This window comes from Pyrus communis, chromosome 16 (genome assembly GCF_041283825.1).
Source record: "Pyrus communis isolate YQ-2024b chromosome 16, ASM4128382v1, whole genome shotgun sequence".
Lineage (NCBI taxonomy): Eukaryota > Viridiplantae > Streptophyta > Magnoliopsida > Rosales > Rosaceae > Pyrus > Pyrus communis.
The window spans coordinates 27731631-27753235 of NC_142580.1; the positions used below are offsets into that span (position 1 = coordinate 27731631).

The window sequence follows — 21605 nt, forward strand, 5'->3', positions numbered from 1 at the left end:
GCCACCCTTACATACAAAAATGAGGCCTCAACGAAGGATGGGAATTTATGTCGGATATGACTCCTTCAATTATTCATTACTTAGAACCTTTGACAGACAATCTATTTAGCACTCGTTTCGCAGATTGTCATTTCTATAAGACAATCTTCCCGTCTTTAGAGGGAGATAAGAATGTCAACGTTCCTGAAGAACGATGCAAATTATCATGGGTGACTCCCATTTTGTCTCATTTAGATCCTGCATTGTTCAGTCTGAAACTGAAGTGCAGCACATATTAGATCTCCAGAGCATAGTTTAGAGCACGCCAGATGCTTTCACCGATTTAGCGCGAGTGACAAGATCATATATTCCAGTTGCGAAACAAATATGGATGTACTAAATGTACGACGAACTTCCCTGATGGAGGCCCGGGACGCCACTTTGGTCGATCCACAAACATTGGTGGCTAGCCAATCATCTGCCCTTATACAGAAGCATGGCATACCATTTGGTTCAAAGGATTCACACCTTCAGAAGAGGAAACCCATGGCATAGGCTCCTTCTGAGCCTACCGTGAATCTGATTGTCACCCACTCATTCTATCCAACTCATGAGAAAATTCTAGATTATGGAAGCTTGGATGATGTTTGGTGTAGAATCGTGAGATTTCAGTCCATTATGCTAGCTAGGATGATGTTTGGTGTAGAAATGAGATGATCATCGACGATGCATTAGCATATGCAGTAGCTACTAAGATCATGTTGAGCAATGACATTGAACCCCGTTCTGTTGATGAATGTTGACATATAGCTGATTGGTTAAACTGGAAACAAGCAATCCAAGTTGAACTCGATTCGCTTGCGAAATGTAAGTTGTTTGGACCTGTAGCTCATACTTCTCCACATGTGAAACCCGTTGGCTACAAGTGGGTTTTTGTTCGGAAGCATAATGAGAATAACGAAATTATGTGTTACAAAGCTTGCCTTGTTACGCAAGGCTTCTCACAACATCCCAGGGATTGACTATGACAAAACTTATTCACATGTTATGGATGTGATTACTGATAAGCTTATATTTATATATATTTTATATCAAATTCACTTGTCTTTTCTTAGTTAGTTCCTTATATTTTTGAGTTATTTACTTTGTTTTTGTGTTTTGTAGGATTTGTCAAGTAAAGAAAAGAAAAATAACACAAGTGGAATTTTAAGTAATAAATTCGTCAAAACTGCCTGTGCAGGTCAGCTGACTTTGGAAGCAAGTTGCGGACAGCTCAGAATGAATTAGAGAATGAGCCTTATATTCTTGGAAAGCTACGGATGTCTATTTTCTGGAGCATTTCGCAGATTGTTAATATCATTTTTCTAGAAGAAGTTATGGCCGTTTTAACACTGAAAGGTTCCCAAGAAGCTGAGCAGTTTGTAACTGACAAGAAAGCATTGCAGGCAATAAATCCCATAAAACTAACAGCCAAAACTGATGCAGCCAAGAATAAGCCAGCTGACACCTATTCAAATATCAGAGGAAATGAAATTAAAGATGAGGATTAAAAGGGAGTAATTGGCATAAAGGCTACCCAAAGAGTTACAATTGTTTTAGCATTTCCTCTCACTTATTGTCATCACTAAATGGCTATTAGTGGGTGAGTGAAGGAGAAGAAAATGATGCAGCAAGAATTGGTTTAAAAGTAGCATTGGGGAAGGAAGGAGAAAAGGAAGCCTCAGGCGATTTCTTTCGGTTCTATTTTCTCAAACTCATGCCTATCTTTTGTTTTAACTTAAGGATTGTGTAACTAAATTTTTAGTAGTTAGGGGCTGTTTGAAGCCCCGAATATGATTGCAAGTTTGTTATGACATTTCATTTGAATTACTTTTATAATGGATGAAAATTGGTTAACTACTTGTCTCATTGATGAATTCTTTATGAGTTTTCTACGGATGCATACTTAGTAAGCATATCTAGGATTCTAATGCTATGAATATGTGTGTGCCTGCCCTTGTCAAATGAGGACCTACATATGTTCCAGAGTAGTACTTGTTAATTGCGATTAACATGTGAACCAATTTCTAGGATAAGTAAGACAACACCAGTACTTACGATGCCTTGTGATGACTCAAACTCTTTTCGTTCTTAATGATTTCTACTTGTTAAATCTATGAACACACCCTTCTAGATTTCATGTTAGGGACTAAGTTAAGTTGAAAACGCCATTCTCTTAACATACTACATAAAAAAGAGTAATAGGTTGGGTTCTAACATTGAGCCAACTTGAGCATCTTCATCCGAAAAATGAAAGGAATTTGAATGAAACATAACATGTTTGCATGATTATTTGGTGGTGGATAGCAATTCCCCTAACTCGTTTTTCTTAATTTGTGAATTACTTAAAAATTTGTCTCTGTCTTGTTTTTGTTCAATTTAATTTAAATATCAAATCAACTCCAAAAATCCCAAAAATTTGTGTGAGTGTAGCTCTATGTGTCTAGTATCTGTATATAAAATTTCGTAGACTTTAGATAAGTGTAAGTCGGTCTAATAATTATTTTTCGGTGGCTGGTGAGTAGTGACAGCAGCCCAGTTTTTGTGACATTTTAAGTGGTTAGATAAAACAATCTTCTGCGGGAAAGACCCTTATTTTCATATTCTACAATTGACAAATCTTAGTGTTAATAAGGAAAATCAATAGGACATTTGTGTGCTACTTTGTGGTGTGCTTTTAATCCTATCAATTACTTTTCGCTACCTTATCAGTTTGATAGTTTTCGAAAAACTAAGTATGCAGCTGATGAACATAGTAACTGTGTATCTCTACGAGGATCTTGATACGGAAATTTATATGAAAGTTCCCGAATGACTTACATTGATTGGATCAAATATTTCCAAACCTCGGAATACGTTCTCAATTCGGCTGAGGCGTTCACTTTACAGTTTGAAGCAATATGGAAGAATGTGTTATAACTGTCTGAGTGAGTATTTGACTACTCAGGGATATGTGAACAACAAACTATGCACTCGTGTGTTCATTAAGAAGTCACATTCCGGTTTTGTGATCGTTGCAGTATATATCGATGACATGAACCTCATCGGAACTCCTAAAGAGCTCGAGAGAATTTATGTGCACCTTAAGTTGGAATTTGAGATGAAAGATCTAGGAAAGACTTGATACTGTCATAATCAAACTACACCCAGAAGGTGTTGTGTTGCTTTAATGAGGATAAAGTGAAGCCTTCGAGTACTCCTATGGTCGTTCGATCACTAGATGCAAAACGAGATCCTTTCCATCTGAAGGAAGATGATGAAGAGATTTGGAGCCTAAAGTTCCTTTTCTAATTGTGATAGGCGCTTTATTGTACTTAGCTCAATGCACTAGACCCGACATCTCATTCACTGTTAATCTTTTGGCAAGATACAGTAATGCACTAACACGCAAACACTGGACTGATGTTAAAGACATTTTTCGTTACCTTAAGGGTACCACGGATTTGGGCTTCTTCTATCTTTACGGATCCTTGAGTGAGGTCGCACTCCCTTTATCTCGAGTCGATTCTTGCATTGTTGGTTATGCCGATACAAGATACTTATCTAATCCACACAAGGCACGCTCTCAAACGGGTTATGCCTTTACCGTTGGAGGCACCACAATCTCTTGGAGGTCAACTAAACAGATCTCAGTTGCTACTTCATCTAACCATGTTGAAATTCTTGCCCTACCTGAAGCAACTATGGAATACTTCTGATTGAGATCTTTACCCTGTCATTGATGTCCTGACGACAATCTATGAAGCAACGCAACATGCATCGAACAACTCAAGAAGGGTTACAACAAAGGAGACAACACCAAGCACATTGTTCCAAAGTTATTCTTCTTACATCAACAATAAGAGCATCAGAAGATTGAAGTCATGCAAATCTGTTCACAAGACAATCTGGCCGACCTTTTCACCAAATCATTACCGAAGGCGACGTTTCAAAAGTTTGTTCAAGGAATAGGTATGCGTAAACTTTCTGAGTTGTAACATTGCTAGTTCTCTTTGGAATTATGTCGAACTCAGGGGGAGTAACCTGAAGTATACTTGCTTGATCTTAATGTACTATTTTTCCCTACTATTAGGAGCATTTTTCCCACTGGGTTTTTGCTACCTAATGAGGTTTTGACTAGGCACCCACCTTGGTTGATCATGTCCCTAATGACGTCCTGTAGATATTTCATTTGACTTTGCATTTTTCACACATTTTTCCTTAGACTATGGATTTTGTCCCTACTCGGGTTTTTACCATAGCTATAGGTTTTTTGTGAGACTTAGTTCCATATGAAAGTTCCTACCTTATTTGAAAATAGCGTGTTCTTAGAATCAGTGTCCGCGAGTCGATCTCGTCAACTTTACATGATGCCGAATCTACTTGAGTATTTACACACTCAAGGGGGAGTGTTATAAACTTCTTATTTAAGTGTGATTGTGTAAATCTTAGAGTAAATTTAATTCTAGTTATTCTTCCCTATTAGGACTTGTATTTCTTGGAGGAAAAATATTTCTTCCCTCCGTTATTACTATAAATAAAGACATTGCGTAAGGAGAATAACACATCCTCTACACAACCCTACAAACACATCTCTTTCTATATTTTCTCTGTGCCGCCGGCCCCTCTTCCTATCAGTTAAATATAGACCGCAACGTGAATTTTATTTTCTAGAATTGTGAATTTTCTTATTTAGTTATTACAAGCGCCATCTTGGAATAATCCAAGCGCTTTGGTGCTCATTCTGCACGGTTGCTCCATACTGTCGGGAACAGCGTATAATAGTCCCCATCTTCTTTATCTTCTTGACCGCCCATGGACCATGCTGTCAACCAGAATTAGTGTCATGGACCATGCCATTCCCTGCAATCCCTGCGTTTCCCTTTCTATCCACCGGAAACCGCCACTCTACCGCCAAATCACTTGGCCAAACACCGTCACCCACCACTCCAACATAACCAAATGGCGCCGCAACACGATTTCCGAGCTCCAAACTCCGGTGGCTGTCACCGACCGAACCGGTGACTACTCTCCTTCAGTTCCCACACACAAAGTCACCGTTCACGACAGACAACGAGGAGTCTCCCACCAGTTCCTCGTCCCCGAGGTAACTATCCGAGTCTTAACTTTGTTTTTCTTTCTTTGTTTGGTTGCTGAGAAATTCGCCTAGAAAATTCTATCTATTTTCTCCTGAAAATTAAGTGAATAATTTCAGGACCAGTACATATTGCACACAGCAGAGTCGCAGGACATCACGCTTCCATTCGCTTGCAGGCACGGTACTGTTCGTTCAATCATTTTCTAGTAATAATTTTCTTCAAGAGGATTAAATTCGGGACTGGCTAAGGTTCATGTAATCGACACAATTACTATATCGGTCATATATAGTCATGTATGATATTCTCTCTTTTCCGTTGTATATCTGATTTAGGGTTAATGGTGAATGGATTAAGTAAATGCATGTAATCGTAGCCAAATTCATCCCGGATATGTTATAAAGTGATGTGGAGATTTTCCAATTCAACTCTTATAATTTGAAGTAGGTTGTGTTTTTTTTTTTTTCTTTTTCCAATTCATTCTATGATAGAATCTCGATTGTTTTTACTTGGCAGGTTGTTGTACTAGTTGTGCGGTACGCGTAAAATCTGGAGAACTTAGACAGCCTGAGGCACTAGGAATTTCTACCGAACTGAAATCAAAGGCATGTAGTTGTGTGGCTTTTTCAGTAGTTTAATCAATGTGTTTTGCATCAAAGATTTGTTCTTTGATAATCAACTTATGTTTTCGAGTTTACTTGAAGGTTGGGTTTGTTCTGTGAAGAAATTATAGAAAACAAGAAATGAATTTCAGAACTACTACTTCAGTATCGTCTTAAGTTAATGTATTGAAATTGGAAACAATAATATTGCAAAACGGCATTCCGAATTGCTGACAAAATGTGAAACTTATGGGGTCTTTGATCTTTCGAAACATTTTGGGAACTAGTCCTTTTGTGCTTGGAAGATGTTGATGCATCTGCCCCCTACAATGTCACATTATGTTAAACTAATAATAATGAATAAAGTAGTCTTGAATTGTTGTAATTTTGTCTGAAATGCAGGGCTATGCACTTCTCTGTGTGGGTTATCCATCATCTGATCTTGAAGTAGAAACGCAAGACGAGGATGAGGTAATCTACTGAGATCTACCTTTCTCTCTCTGGAAATGTAAAGATCCTATTTGGAAGTCAAAAAGTTCCAATCTATGTCATTGAGATGTAAATACCATATAAAGTTTACTCCTCCTTTAATGAAAATTGTTGAGTCATTTTTCTGTCATCATATGTGGTTTAGTACTAGAACTCTTCTACCTTTATCTTTTGCAACTACTGTTTGTTCTCTTTTCTTTTTTATGGATTTATTTGGTATATGATGGTGTTTTGCACTGTGTGATTGATCGTGAAAAAAATTGTATCATCGTCAACCACCTGAATTGTGCATGGATTATTTATTCTAATTGTCTTTCCATTCATCTGGTTATAGAAATCTGAAATATTTGTAACTACAGGTATATTGGCTTCAGTTTGGCAGATATTTTGCTCGGGGACCAATTGTGAGTTCCTCCTCATTATCTAAAATTTTTCAAATGTCTAATAACAAGTTTAAGACTGATATCATGAGGTATTTAAAAAAACATTAAGATTCATTTCATGGGGAGACCTCGGACTGAAAACAGATCTCATGTGGGGAACAGAAGAACAATGATTAAGGCAATGCCAAGAAACTAGTGTATCTTAATTCTACAATATGTTCATGATGCAGGAAAGAGATGATTATGCATTGGAGTTAGCTATGGGGGATGAATAAGCAATGTAGAGTACTGGCTTTGGAGTTGCGACCTACTGATTAATCATGCATGTCGTATTTTGTTTGCCTGCCCAGAACGGTTCCTTTCCATCTTCATGGACCTTGGTTTATGTACCATCCTTTCCACTGAGTGTACATCCAATGCTAAGTATGGTCGTTGCCTAGGTAATGTTCTCTTATACTTGCTTTGCTGTTGTCATTGTTTTTTAGCTTGGATTGAACAAGGCCATGTGTGGGTTGAATCAATTATCTAGGATGACCTCTATGTAATCAACTGTTATGCAATACAAATTATTTCTTTGCTCGATGACAAGAAAGAATGATAGGAGATCCCTTGTCAATGTATCTATCAAAAATGCTCATGCCAATAATAACCCATGCGTGTTACTAATTTGGTTGTGAGCAATGAATATGTGTCAATGCCCCATTTGCTCTATGTTGTGTATTTCGTCACTTGTTACTATTTTGTCACCAGATTAGAATACACTTGTAGTGGGAAAAATGTATATTGGAAAGTTATCGCCATTAATACTTTCGTTACCTGTTGGAAATGACCATCTTTAGTTCGAATGAAGCAGGACTTCTTTGTTTGTCTTGGTAGTTTTCTTTTGTAGCATCTCTCTCTCTCTCTCTCTCTCTAGATTCCTAGTTGTATAAAAAAACTGGGAATTCTGTTTGTTCTTTACATTCTAAACATATGTAATATGTGGCGCGTCTTAAGTTTATAGGCATTTATCTTGTATCGTTTGGATAAGAACCAGATATCAGTTAGTTGGATCTCTTTTTGGCCGCTATGAGAGGTAATACTGCTAACCAAGGGAGGAGTAGATCCCTGTCGTCCCTTTGAGGACCGCATCTGATCATATCCATCCAAATAGGATCGTCACCTTCAACAAAACGAAATCGGTCATTAAATTTGATCGATAGTGATAATGGGTTTGGTTCCCAAAGTTAGTGTAAGCAAGCACTGGTTCACTCTCTTCTCCCATCTTTATTTCGTTGGCCGAATTCTGTGTCTTCAAATTGGTAATCAAATGCCGGTGGCCGCCACACTGATAAACATCAAAGGCCAAAAAATCTTTCCAGATTGTCACCGGTGTCTGTAAAAGGCGCTAACTCCGGTCTTCAAGATACTTATGAGGTTCAATGGTTTGAAAGAAGAGCTAATTGTGGTAGGGATGCATAATGACCTGGTTTTGTGATGTGCGAGCCAGCAATAAATTCAGGACGACACCGGTCGGGATTATGATCATCCATTTTATATTTAAGGGCAATTCCGGGAAAGGAACTCTTGGTTCAGATACATCGCCCTCTCAGTTCCCCTCTACCAAGAGAAGGTCGGTATACCTTGTCCTAACCAGGACAGTCGGTGATGTAAGCAAGCCACCGAAAAGTAGATCGAGACTGAAAGAAGTAACGAGTATTAATGCTTTTTCGGATGTGTAGAGAACGCGAAATTCGAATAAGCCCACTCTGGCATGATACCACTCATTTAAGCATTCGGAGCAGAAGATAGTACGGACGAAAGTAAGAGTAAGGTTGCAACGACCAATTTGTAAATGCAGAAGGATCTCCTTCCATAGCTGCGACAAGGGAAATCTCAACCCCAAATCAAGGTAACAAGGATGGATCCTGGTATAAGGACGACGGGGATCAAGGGTGGGGGAAGATTGTAGGTCACATCATTGGTGTCTTCCAACTCGACACGACACCCGTTGAAGAGATGACTACGACCCGCGAGAAAGGCTTCTTCCTCACCCTTATTATGAACCCTGACCATGTTTGGGGTTATCTAGAACCGCAGGTTGAGTAGGTTAGGCAGAGGAACTAGCGGCCATGATTTTGTTTGAATACAACAAGGGTAACAACGACAAATGTAAAATTGAAGTGCTTTTGGGTGAGACGAAGATTTGGGAATTTAGGAAAAGAGTGAAAGTAGTGGTACGACATATAGTTAAAGAAGATATTTCAAATCATCCTACCGTTAAATACGGATTGGTTCGTCTCAAGATCAATTGACTCGACTCTTGTGTCTTTAGGGTACGATATCGAAGGCGATTTCTTGTATTTTGCGCACACGCAACAGGTGCGATGCATCATCATTACGGGGTCTGAGGGATGGAGTTCAAGTCAGCCCATTCAAAACTGAAAACGCCGCTGCTTCAGATCCAAAAGTTGCATCGTTTGCAAAAATTTGAAGACCAAATGGTACGTATTCTAGCTTACTCCGAAAGACATGGTCTTCAGTTAACAATCCATCGTCAAAGGATATAGGTTGCCTCTCAGACGGATCGTTAGGGGCAATTGTGGGACCATGATTTTCTAGGGCCGGAGTAAGTTTGATCCAAGTACAGTTACCTCAGAAGTCCAATCATGGACTCACCAGCTATGAGCGGAGCTGTATCAGACGGAGTAGCGATGCCACCATCACTCTACTCCAGGACATTAGGCAAAGTCTAGATGACCATGCTTATCCTACAAGACACGCGATCTACTCCGAATATGGACACAATTAGATCTTATAAGTCATGGTGTTCCTACAAACTAGGGATTGGCGTACACCATAAGTAATCACAAGAGGGTGCAATATCTACTTCTAGATTTCCTCTAGGATTCTCTGAGCTTAGAACGAGAATTCTATCCTAAAAGGGTTTCTCTCCCCACAGTATGAATACACCCACCTAAGGTTCATCTATGGTAACGTAATCTAAACACTTGCATTCTCTTGCCATTGCTTGATTCTAAAATCATTCACTAACTTGACTATCAAAAAGCCTTTGGCCAACACATCATCTCCCCCTTCCCCCGGGTATTAGGCTGGCTCATTGTTGGGTACTATTTTGCAGGTTGCTCAAATTTACTCGAATTTGCGCTCGACCACCGCTCACGGAGGTGCGCGAATTTGGTTCCAACACACATCATGCTACACTTGTATAAATAGGCTTCTCACACTTAGTTGCCACAACCATTAACTCCATAGCAAAAAAGGTATTCTACTTCTCAGATAGCCAAAAACAATTCACAACACATACATGTCCAAGCTCAGACATGAAACTGAGGGTTTTAACATCAAGTTTGTACAACGTGGAACCTCCTCACTTTCGAGGTCACCCAAGGCAAATCCTACATCATCGTTTAGCTCTGTTGACTCAGAGATGCCACAAAAAAATATAGATCAGGTCTGTTGACTCAGAGATGCCACAAAAAAATATAGATCAGGTCTATGGAAGACTTGATACGAGACGATGTTGCCGAGTAGTGGAAGCACAAGCTGATGAAGGCAGAAAAAGAGCTTGTGGACCTCAACAGTAAAGCCAACGAAGCGCTTTATCGTGCAAGCAAGCAGAAAACGAAGGCTACCACGTTTGGAGAAAGGATCCCATTCTTAAATTTTCAATTGTCGCAGAAGCGTCACAACTATATTGAGTGTTATAAGCATTCCGGGGAGGGAAATGCCAAAATGAAGGAGGAACGCAACAAAGGGTTTGAAGATTTTCGTCAAGTAGTGAAGGAAAAGGAACCAAATGAACCACAATGGGATTCTATAACAGTGTAGGAGGTCAAATCTTTTAATAAAATTTGGTATCGGTGATCGTTGGTGAGGGCTATGGTTAATAGCTATGGTAGAATAAATTTGAAGGCACAACCTGCTTGTGGTTGACTTGAAATGTTTAATTATATGTTAAGCAATATAACATAGTTGTACAATATATTTGCTTGTTATTATATGATAATAAACATGAGAATTATGTATCCTTGTTATCTTGGGCACCTACCATGTCCTAAACTACCTTAATGCGAAGACTATCAAATATGAAAATACTCACTATATACACTGTATGTAAACAATATGCATATTGTATGCATACGATATGCACATGATATGTACACTATATGCACATGATATGTACACTACATGCAGATCTTATGCACAAAACTAAAGATCGGGTAGAGAGCTACTTTTGGCATTTATAAGACAATTTAACGGCATGTTATTGCTATAGTGCGTACCACTATAACATAATCCACAACGATCACATATATAAGGTTACGGTAACATATAGTGGATACAATTACAGCATAATCCATAACGATCACATATATAAGGTTACAATGACAATTTGCAAGTCTTGTTCCATATATCAACCACCACTTAACCGGGCACGTGGAAAACATGAAACTCGGTGTCACTTATTTTATGGACACGCATGACCCTTAACGTCCTCTAACCTTTTTCTTAATTTTGTTTTTCACCAAGGCCGGACCACAACTAGGTTGTGGTCATACTCGCTAATTTTCGGGGCACAACATAAGTGCATCATAACTAGTGAACATTCCCGCTTCTCATGTTATGGGAAAATTTTCTTGAATTTCACAAATTTCTACAATTGGACACTTAAAACAGAAATCGGAACATACCCAGTATTCTAGCACCTCAAAAATAAAGTTTTTTCCACAACCCATAGCCCCCAACATGAAACACAAACCTTAATTGAACTTCCAAATATAAATTCACTTTACAAACAACCTATATATTCCATAAATCATTGATATAGGAACTTGGAATTAAACACCCTACCTTACTAGCCTCCAAACCGAGCAGATGCCTAAGGTGCCCAAATATGCCTACCGAAGCTTCAGTCCCTGGAAAAAATGAAACTTTCTAGCCAAAATGGAAAATATGGTACAAATGTCCTATCCTTAAGGATGGAAGAATTTGGTGTGTTTGGTTATGGAAGAATAACACACATAGCTCAGAGATCTGACCTCAAACCCGAAAACCCTGACCTTACTTTTCTCACATCTCTCTCGACATCCTTGTGTTTGAGACTAGAGCTCTGAGCTCAACCAAAAACCCAGGGCTCACTCTTCTCACCTCTCTCTCGACTTTCCTCTCTTCGAAATCAAAGCTCACACATCTGAGCTCAATACGTGGTGAATTGCCCTGATAAATATGGTTTTCATCTTCTATCCACTACAATCTAAAGTTCAAACTTTCTCTCTCCTTTTAATGTAGTTTACTGTAGTAATATCGCTTGCAATAAAAAAATATTTATTATATAAAAAATCTTGAACGGATTGGAACATAATTAATTAAAAAAACTATATTCTTTACAGAATATTGGTTAAATTGTGCTCCTTGTTACAATCTTCCCTTTTTTCTTTTTATCTTAATTTTTTAATAATAAGGGGGTATGCCGCCACACATTGATGGTAGACCCATGCAACCCCAAAATACAATGAGGGCGGCAATACTTTTGGTCTCTGCGTCAAATGGTATGCCAAAGCAGAGCTGTTTGCCCTCAAGTAATGCATCCATAGAAGTTCAAACTCGAGTTAGAAGTTCTAAACCCTGATCGCTTTTTGCTGGACCAACTCCTTATAGAGTAAAAAAAAGAAAAATACAGGGAGAATATATAAAACGAGCAACCAGCAGCTCTGATAGGCCGACAGCAAGACCCACAGTTGGACAAGGAAGGAAGTTGCCAAGTGGTGAAAGCTAAGCTTCATGTTGAGAAGTTGAGATGCACGGGAGCACGAGTGATGTTATTTCACACAAAAGATCAAGCAATACAGCTGTTTGAGAACAACAGCTATATATGCCCAACTGCCAAATTTCCCATGCAACAAAGTGGTTCATAATTCATGGTGTTAGGTTAACAACAAGCTTTACTTCCTTTTCTAGCAAGTTTGATATTTCTTCCATCAAAAGTTGGCTCTGTAATAACTTGTAATCCGTGAGCCTGAAGAGAACTGCTACTAGCTGCACTTTTTAATGCCACAAATTTGTTTCCACACAAGTTTTGCGGACCCTCAGTTGCATTATTTGCAATCTCCGGGTCAACTCACGTTGCACCGTTGACCCAACCAAAAATTTCTTTCATTTCTTGTATGTCAACATCGGTACGGTGCTTGCGATCTTTGTACCTGTTTTTTCATGAAGACAGAAGAACTTTAATAATTTTTTGTTTTTTTCTTTGCTAAATTAGTCAAAAGGATTCTTTTGATTAAATTCCATTTTAGTTTTAGGTTTTATTATTAGTGTTAAAGATAGAGGGAAAGCATAAGGGGAAAAATAGAGACGGGGAAGGATGGAGGGAGGGTGATGGAAAGGAAGAGGGAGAAACAAAGGAATTCTATGAAACAAATAGCATATTTACTTAATATCCATGAGGTAAGGAAGAAATTGGAGAACTTAAATAAACCAAGTAAGAAAAGAGAATATGATTACTTAATATCTATTTGGTATCATATTGCTGATTTGCAGGTATTGGGCTGTGAACTATAAAGAGATATCCACACTTTTTGGATTTCATATGTTTTAATAGATATCACAGAAGTTAAGAATGAAAATTGTCACGCCCCGATCCTAATGTCCAAGGGATATCGGGGTGTTCACATGCTGACCGACACTCAAAGGTGACGCAAACCATTTAATGAATGCATATGTTAAGAACATGTAAATCATGTGTATAAATTTCGTTAGAACTACATAAAATAATATACTAATATTCAACACATATCGTTGGAAAAGAACTACTAGGGTACGATATGATGTTTATGAATTGTAGCAAAATAATAAGAGGTGACTATTCATTCCTACATGAAGATAGTGATAGTGCATGACATGTTCAAAGCATACATCTAATTCAGAATACAATAGAAGGTGTTATTACAATGATGTCAAAGCAGAGATGATGGCACGATATCACTGCTAGGGGAAAGCCTCGTAGCGCGGAACGTAAGCCTCGTTCATATGTCCTGAGGGGGCACAAAACAAACATGAGTGGATCAAGTTGATATATATATATATATATATATATATAAAATACTGAAACAGTTATTCAACATACTAACCCCTAAAGTTCATGAGAACTAATAACATAATATTTGATAGGTTTTCTGAAACCCTAGCATGCCATAAAAACTTTCATGAAACATATATCGTATAATGTGCTAAATAGTGGCATCTTAGTCACCCGTGGTGTTCAATAATTATATCTCCTGGCCCGAAGCCAACAATTATCTTCGCTCGTAGATAGAACAGGGACCACTAGCTAAGCACAAAAACATTGAATATACTCTTTCCAAACATAGGTACATATATCTCAAAAACATCTTCATAACATATAGCCATCCATCATATATACTATAAAGAAGTGTAAAAACAAGTTCATAAGTAGTATATAGTCATCCATCATATATACTACAAAGAACATAAGTTCGGAAAAATATGGTATTCCAAAATATTCGTGGTAAGCATGATAATCATAAAGTGTAAATCTAATTTACCCATAAAACGTTTTGTAAAACGTAACCATTAAATCATGCTTTTCATGTATGAATTCATACTATTAAAACATGCATTTTAGAAGGGGTCCACTCACAAATACTCTGTCGTCGAATAGCCGTACGAAATAGGAATGACGGAATCGCCGCTAATAATTGCACCTAAGCACATAAAGGGTACAATTAACAAAACTATACTTAAACGATTGAATTTCGGTAAACGGACATCATAAACGGGTTCGAGACATCAAAAAGCATAAAAGGGGACCTTGGGTGCCCCCACGTGCCGTCGCAAGGTGCTGGCTTCAGCGGCCACGCGATGCCGCACACGCCGTCGTGGATTGCCAAAAAATTTGCCAATGCCATCGTGGACGGTGGCGTGTGTGCTCCACGTGCCAGCACCGGTAAGCACCCACGCACAGGCTCACGCGCAGCTGGGCTGCTAGGTTGGATGGGTTTGGGCCTCGGTTCTTGGGCTTAAAGGTTTAGGCCTCATGGGATTAAGGTTAACGGGCCTAAGGTCCGGGTTCTCATGGGCCAAAAGCCCTAATCGAATGGCCTAAGAGCCTCAATCTAAAGCGTTTAGGTTTAGGTTACGAAAGGGTTTAGGGTTGCGGTTTTAGCAGGCCAAAGGCCCGATGTTGGTCACGGCCCGAAGGGCCTTAACTCAAAGGGTTTGGGTTTAGGTTGCCCTAAGGCTTATGGCTCAAGCTCAACGGCCTGAAGGCCCAGTTCTACATGGCCCCAAGGGCCTGGTCCGTTTCTTGACGGGAAAGAAGGCCATAGCCTTTCTAGCTCAGGTCGCCGTCAACACTTAACCTTAGGCTACAAACTACGTACCAAAATGAAGCTAGAGACGAGAGGGACTGATTAGGTACCTTTGATTTGTCGTGGGGTGGCTGAAGTTGGTCGAAATATGGGTTCAAAGTCTCGAGACTTGCCAGACCTGGGTTGGGTGTCTTATGGGTGTCCCGGAGCTTCACAGAGATGAAAAGAGAAGAAGAGAAGGTCCACGATGGTGGTCGTGGTAGTGTTGTCGACGCCAGGGGAAAATGAGGGAGAATGAGAGGGTCCAAGAGAGAGATGAGAGTGTGTGAGAGAGAGTAAGAAAAGGTTGACTCGGGGAGGAGGAAAGAAAGAGAAAGAGTGAGTGTTTGCCACGTGGCAAGCAGAGAAAGGTGAAGAAGTTGAGGGAAAATATAATAAGGGGATTCGACACATAACTCTGGCTTCTGACATAACTCACATCCTGATTCACTTACAGTGGTTCCGGCTGAATAATATGAGAGGGATCTGGCACATACTTTTGAAGTATGGAAACATGAAAAACGTTGTGAATCTGTGCCAACTCTGGTGGTAGCTCTAATCTATAAGCAACTGCACTAATCATCTCCGTAATCTAGTAAGGGCTAACATATCTAGGGCTCAGCTTCCTTCGCTTACCAAATCGAACACACCATTCCAAAGAGACAACTTCAAGAAGACAAAGTCACCGGTCTTATACTCGCAGTCTTGGAATATCGGTCTATAATGCTCTTCTATCAGTCTTGTGCTGTCTTCAGCTTTCTCTTAATTAGCTGGATGTTAGTATTAGTAATGCCAACAATTTCTGGCCCCACTGACACTCGTTCATAGACCTCTGACCAACACAACAATGTCTGGCACGTCTTCCCATACAATGCCTCAAATGGTGCCATGCCGATATTAGAATGATAGTTATTGTTGTAGGCAAATTCAACCAACGACAAATAACTATCCCAGCTACCTTTCCACTGGAGAATAGACACTCTTAACATATCCTCTAAGGTCTAAATCATCATCTCCGATTGACCATCAGTCTGTGGATGATAGGCAATGTTATACAACAATTGAGTATCCATGGCGGCATTAAAATCTCTCCAAAACTTGGAGGTGAACATTGGATCTCTATCCGAAAAGATAGTGACAGGTACACCATAAAGCTTGACAATATTATCAATGAACAGTTTTGCCAGCTTCTTTAGTGAGTGGGTTTGTCAAACGAGTAGGAAGTAAGCAGTCTTGGTAAGTCAATTCACAATCACCCAAATGCCATCAAATCTCGATTGCATCCTTGGCAAACCGTACATGAAATCCATGGGGATGTCTTCCCACTTCCATGGTGGTATCGGGAGATTCTGCATTAGCCCCTCAAATCTTTGTCTTTCTGCCTTGACTTGTTGGCAGATAATGCTTCTCTTCGCATAATCTGCCACATCCCATTTCATCCTAAACCAGTAATAGAATGGATAGATAGTGTGATCTGTCTCTACGGATTTTCAAATCTCGTCTCAACCGATCCAGTACCTGTTTCTTTAGGTTCACACATTGTGGATCAAGCTCCTGGGCTTCCCTAACCATATCCACCAAGATAGGCCTAACCAGGAAGTGTGCCAATAGTGCCCTCTGTGAGTCTGGCTTCACTGCAACACCAGTTTCTCGAAGAGAAAACATTAGCAGAACATGGATAGCTTGAAGGGAGGCAAGTTGTCCATGAGATCTTCAGCTTAGTGCATCCGCTACTATATTGGCATGTCCAGGATGATACTCGATAGTGCAGTCATAGTCACTAATAAGCTCTATCCACCTTCTCTACCTTAAGTTCAATTCTTTCTAATGAAGACATGTTTCAGGCTCTTGTGATCAGTGAATATGCGGCACTTCTCGTTGTACAAGTAATGTCGCCAGATTTTTAGAGCAAATACCACTTCTTCAAGTTCTAGATCATGAGTGGGGTAATTTCTTTCAGGATTCTTGAGCTGTCTGGAAACATAGGCGATGACTTTCCCATGCTGCATCAGTACACAACCCATTCACAATCATCATCCCACTCAAAAGAGCAAGGACGGAAGCCTGAGTAAGACGCTGTTTAAGCTCCTAGAAACTTCATTCACAATCAACACCCCAATCGAATTTGATCCCCTTCCGAGTCAACTTAGTAAGAGGTAGGGCAATTGCTGAGAAATCTTGCACAAAGCGTCGATAATAGCCTGTCAGCCTAAGGAAGCTCCTCACTTCAGTAACATTCCTTAGTTGTTCCCATTTAGACACTGCCTAAACCTTCTAAGGGTCCACACTAATTCCCTCTACAAAGACCACATGTTCGAGGAAACTAATATGGTTCAACCAAAACTGACATTTAATGAACTTTGCATACAACTGATGATTTCTTAGCCTCTCCAACACCAGCCTCAAATGCTTCATGTACTTAACATTACTTTTGGAATATATTAAGATGTCATCAATTAACACAATCACAAACCAATCCAAATAAGGTTTGAAGACTCTGTTCATCAAATCCATGAATGCTGCAGGTGCATTTGTTAACCCAAAAGGCATGACACAAAACTCATGGTGTACATACCTAGTGCGGAAGGCAATTTTCGGCACATCTTCATCCCGGATCAGTAACTGGTGATAACCCGAATGAAGATCGATCTTACAAAATACCTGAGCACCCTTCAGTTAGTCAAACAAGTCATCGATTCAAGCAGGGGATAACGGTTCTTCACCATTATCCAATTCAGTTACCTATAGTCAATGTAAAGTCTCATCAACCCACCCTTCCTTCTTTCTGACAAACAAGACAGGAGCGCCCCAGGGTGACATGTTGGGCTGGATGTAACCTTTATCCACAAGCTCCTAGAGTTGAATCTTCAATTCCCTCAACTCCATTGGTGCCATACGATATGGTGGTAAGGAGATAGGGTTGGTACCTGAAAGTAAATCAATGCTAAATTCGATTTCCCTCATAGGTGGTAATCTTGGCAAATCCTCAGGAAACACATTGGTGAATTTATTCACCACTGGCACATCTTCAGAACACAAAGAAGGTTTACCCCATGTAACCACATGGGCTAAGAATCTCATACATCATTTCTGCAATAACTTAGTCGCCTGGATGGCATAAATAATACTATTTGGAATGATTCATCCCTCACCCTGAAACATGATCGACTATCGTCCAGGCCAATTGGATGTCACAAATTTCTCCCTACAACCAACTTAAGCATGGTGCTTGGATAGCCAATCCATTCCCAAGATGACATCGAACTCCGCAAGTTTGAAGGGAATTAAATTAGTCTCCATGAGTTCCCCTTCAACTATGACCGAGCAATCCCTATACTCCCACTGTGCACAGAAAAGATCTTTGGGTGGCATTTGTACAAGCATATCAAAATCAAGCGGTGTAGGTTGTGAGTTTACAACCTGTGCACATGATGGAGAGATAAATGCTTAAGTGGCTCCTGGATTAATTAGAACTCTAGCCTAATTACCATACACAAGTAATGTACCAGTAATGACACTGGGGTCCTGCTTCGCCTCCTGCTGAGTCATGGCGTTGATACGCCCATAGACCTGACATCTCGCTCCACTGTTACGATAGCCTCCAGTCTTAGGACCCTGGTTGTTACGGCCTACTCTGTTCCCCCGAGTATGACTACTCGAAGCTACTCCAGAGTATTATAGCTGTCGCCGAGCAGAAAACTAGGTATTATGACTACCACTACCTCCATAACTCTAATTAGTCAAATAGTCACCCTTACCGTAACCTAAAGTACTTGGATTATTACTACCACCGTAACCTAAACCAAAAGCATAACTCTCTGGTGGTGGTACCGAATGGCAATCAAGGATATAGTGCCACGTGCCACCACACATGGCAGAATTCACCCTGCAATCTCCTCGATGGCGCAAACCACACTACGTACAAGTCGTGACTATTGGACTGAAATGGCTGAAAGATCGCCTAGCCGACTCACTACCTGAGCCTTCACTAGATGATCTCGAACCCTAACCCTGTCGTTTGAACGAATGAGAGTGTCTAGGGTCGAAGGGGTAAGAAGAGGTAGAGGGATCCCTCATACTCCAGGATCGGAATCCACAACCCTGCTGATTCTAATTCCGAGGTCGGTTCTGGCTCTAAGGCTGGTTCTGACTCTCATGCTAATCCTGGTTAAGACTGTCCCATCTCGTCTGTTCAATCCTCAAGGTCGTCTTAATCATATCCTAGTAGGATCTATGCCTCTGTGATGCCAGAAGCTTGCGATAGTCTAGGTTTATTGCAATCAGTAACTGAATCGTCATCTCCCGCTGGTTCTCATAGGTTCCCTCATGGTGTCTCGAGAGATGCCGAAAAGTGCTATCAAATTCTGTAATGCTCAGATCGCCTTAGCGAAACTCTAGGAACTCAAGTCTCTTCCTTAACTGATAACTAGAGCTCAAAAAGTGTGCGCTAAAAAGTCTCCTGAATGTAGCCCAAGCCATCATAGAATTAGGTGGACGAGAGCCCCTCGCTGACTTCCACCAAAACCTTGTGTCCCCCTAAAGGAAGTAACCAGCGGTATTTGCCCATTCAAACGCTGGGCATTTCATGCTCTCTAGAATATCCTCCATTTTCTCAAACCAATCCTCAGCCTCCTGGCAGGCTCCAACTACCCTAAGGTCCATAACGCCATGGCTACGAGCAATCTCCATGTATGTATGACTAGGCCTGCTACTAGCAGGAAAAGCCTTCTGTAAAACGGAGGTTAACTGCTAAATTCCTCTCACTATGCCAAAATGAGGTCATCGAGGTACATTCCCACCAGGATGGTCCATAATTATGATAAGAGGCAAACAAGATTTAGAAAGACGTAAGATTATGGATACAAGAAAGCTTATGACTACCAAATATAAGAATGAAGTCCTAAGTATGCTCTGATACCAATTTGACATGCCCTAATCCCGTTGTCTAAGGGACATCGGGATGGCCACATGATGGCCGACACCCGAAGGTGATGCAAGCCATTTAATGAATGCATATGCTAAGAACATGTAAATCATGCGTATAAATTTCGTTGGAACTACATAAAATCATATATTAATATTCAACACATATCTTTGGAAAAGAACTACTAGGGTACGATATAATGTTTATGAATTGTAGCAAAATAATAAGAGGCGACTATTCATTCCTGCATGAAGATAGTGATAATGCATGACATGTTCAAAGCGTACATCTAATTCAGAATACAATAGAAGGTGTTATTACAATGATGTCAAAACAAAGATTATGGCATGATTTCACTGGTAGGGGAAAGCCTTGTAGCACAGATTGTAAGCCTCATTCCTATGTCCTGAAAGGGCGCAAAACAAACATGAGTAGACCAAGTTGATATATATATATATATATATATATATATATAATACTGAAATAGTTATTCAATATACTAACCACCAATGTTTATGAAAACTAATAGCAAAATATTTGATAGGTTTTCCGAAACCCTAGCATGCCATGAAAACTTTCATGAAACATATATCATATAGATGTGCTAAATAGTGGCATCCTAGTCACCCATGGTGTTCAATAATTATATCTCCTGACCCGAAGCCAACAATTATATCTCTTGGCCCGAAGCCAATAACAATATCTCCCGGCCCAAAGCCAACAACTATATCTCTTGGCCCGAAGCCAAAGATTATTTCTCTAGGCCCTCAGCCAACAATTATCTTCGCTCGTAGGCAAAACATGGACCACTAGATAAGTACAAAAACATTGAATATACTCTTTCCAAACATAGGTACATATATCTCAAAAACATATTCATAGCATATCTATCATATATACTATAAAGAAGTGTAAACAAGTTCATAAGCAGTATATAGTCATCCATCATATATACTACAAAGAACATAAGTTCGGTAAAATGTGGTATTCCAAAATATTTGTGGTAAGCATGATATCATAAAGTGTAAATCTAATTTACTTATAAAACGTAACCATTAAATCATGCTTTTCATGTATGCATTTCTACTATTAAAACATGCATTTTAGAAGGGGGTCCACTCACAGATACTCTGTCTCGAAGAGTCGTACAAAATAGGAATGACAGAATCGCCACTAATAATTGCACCTAAGCACATAAAGGATACAATTAACAAAACTATACTCAAATGACTGAATTTTGGAAAACAAACGTCATAAACAAGTTCAGGAAGTCAAAAAACATACAGAGGGACCTCGGGTACCCCCACGCGCTGTCCCAAGCACCCTCACGTGCCGTCACAAGGTGGCGGATCCGGCTGCCACGCGCCGCCGTGGGTCGCCGGAAAATTCACCAGTGCCATCGTGGATGGGGTCTTGCGCTCCACATGCCAGCCATGCGCAGGCTCATGCGCGGGCTGGGCTGCTGGGTTGGATCGGGTTTGGGCCTCATGGGCTTAAGGTCAACAGGCCCAAGGCCCGGGTTCTCACGGCGCAAAGGCCTATGATCCAAAGGTTTTAGGTTTTAGGTCTAGGGGCTGAAGGCCTTAGTTGAATGTCCCAAGGGCCTCAATCTAAGGGGTTTACGTTTAGGTTTAGGTTATGAAAGGGTTTAGGGTTGAGGTTTTAGCAGGCCAAAGGCCCGATGTTGGTCACGACCCGAAGGCCCTTAACTCAAGGGGTTTAGGTTTGGGCTACCCTAAGGC

At 40.1% G+C, this 21605-nt stretch overlaps 1 protein-coding gene across 1 annotated transcript; it reads left to right on the top strand.

The window, feature by feature from the left end:
- Window positions 1-4720: 4720 nt before the first annotated feature.
- LOC137732024 (ferredoxin C 2, chloroplastic) lies at window positions 4721-7149 on the top strand. Its single transcript, XM_068471307.2, has 6 exons — window positions 4721-5104; window positions 5213-5276; window positions 5610-5698; window positions 6098-6166; window positions 6544-6588; window positions 6798-7149. The coding sequence occupies exons 1-6, from the start codon at window positions 4820-4822 to the stop codon at window positions 6840-6842; spliced, it is 597 nt and encodes a 198-aa protein (XP_068327408.2). The 5' UTR covers window positions 4721-4819; the 3' UTR covers window positions 6843-7149.
- The last annotated feature ends 14456 nt before the right edge of the window (window positions 7150-21605 follow it).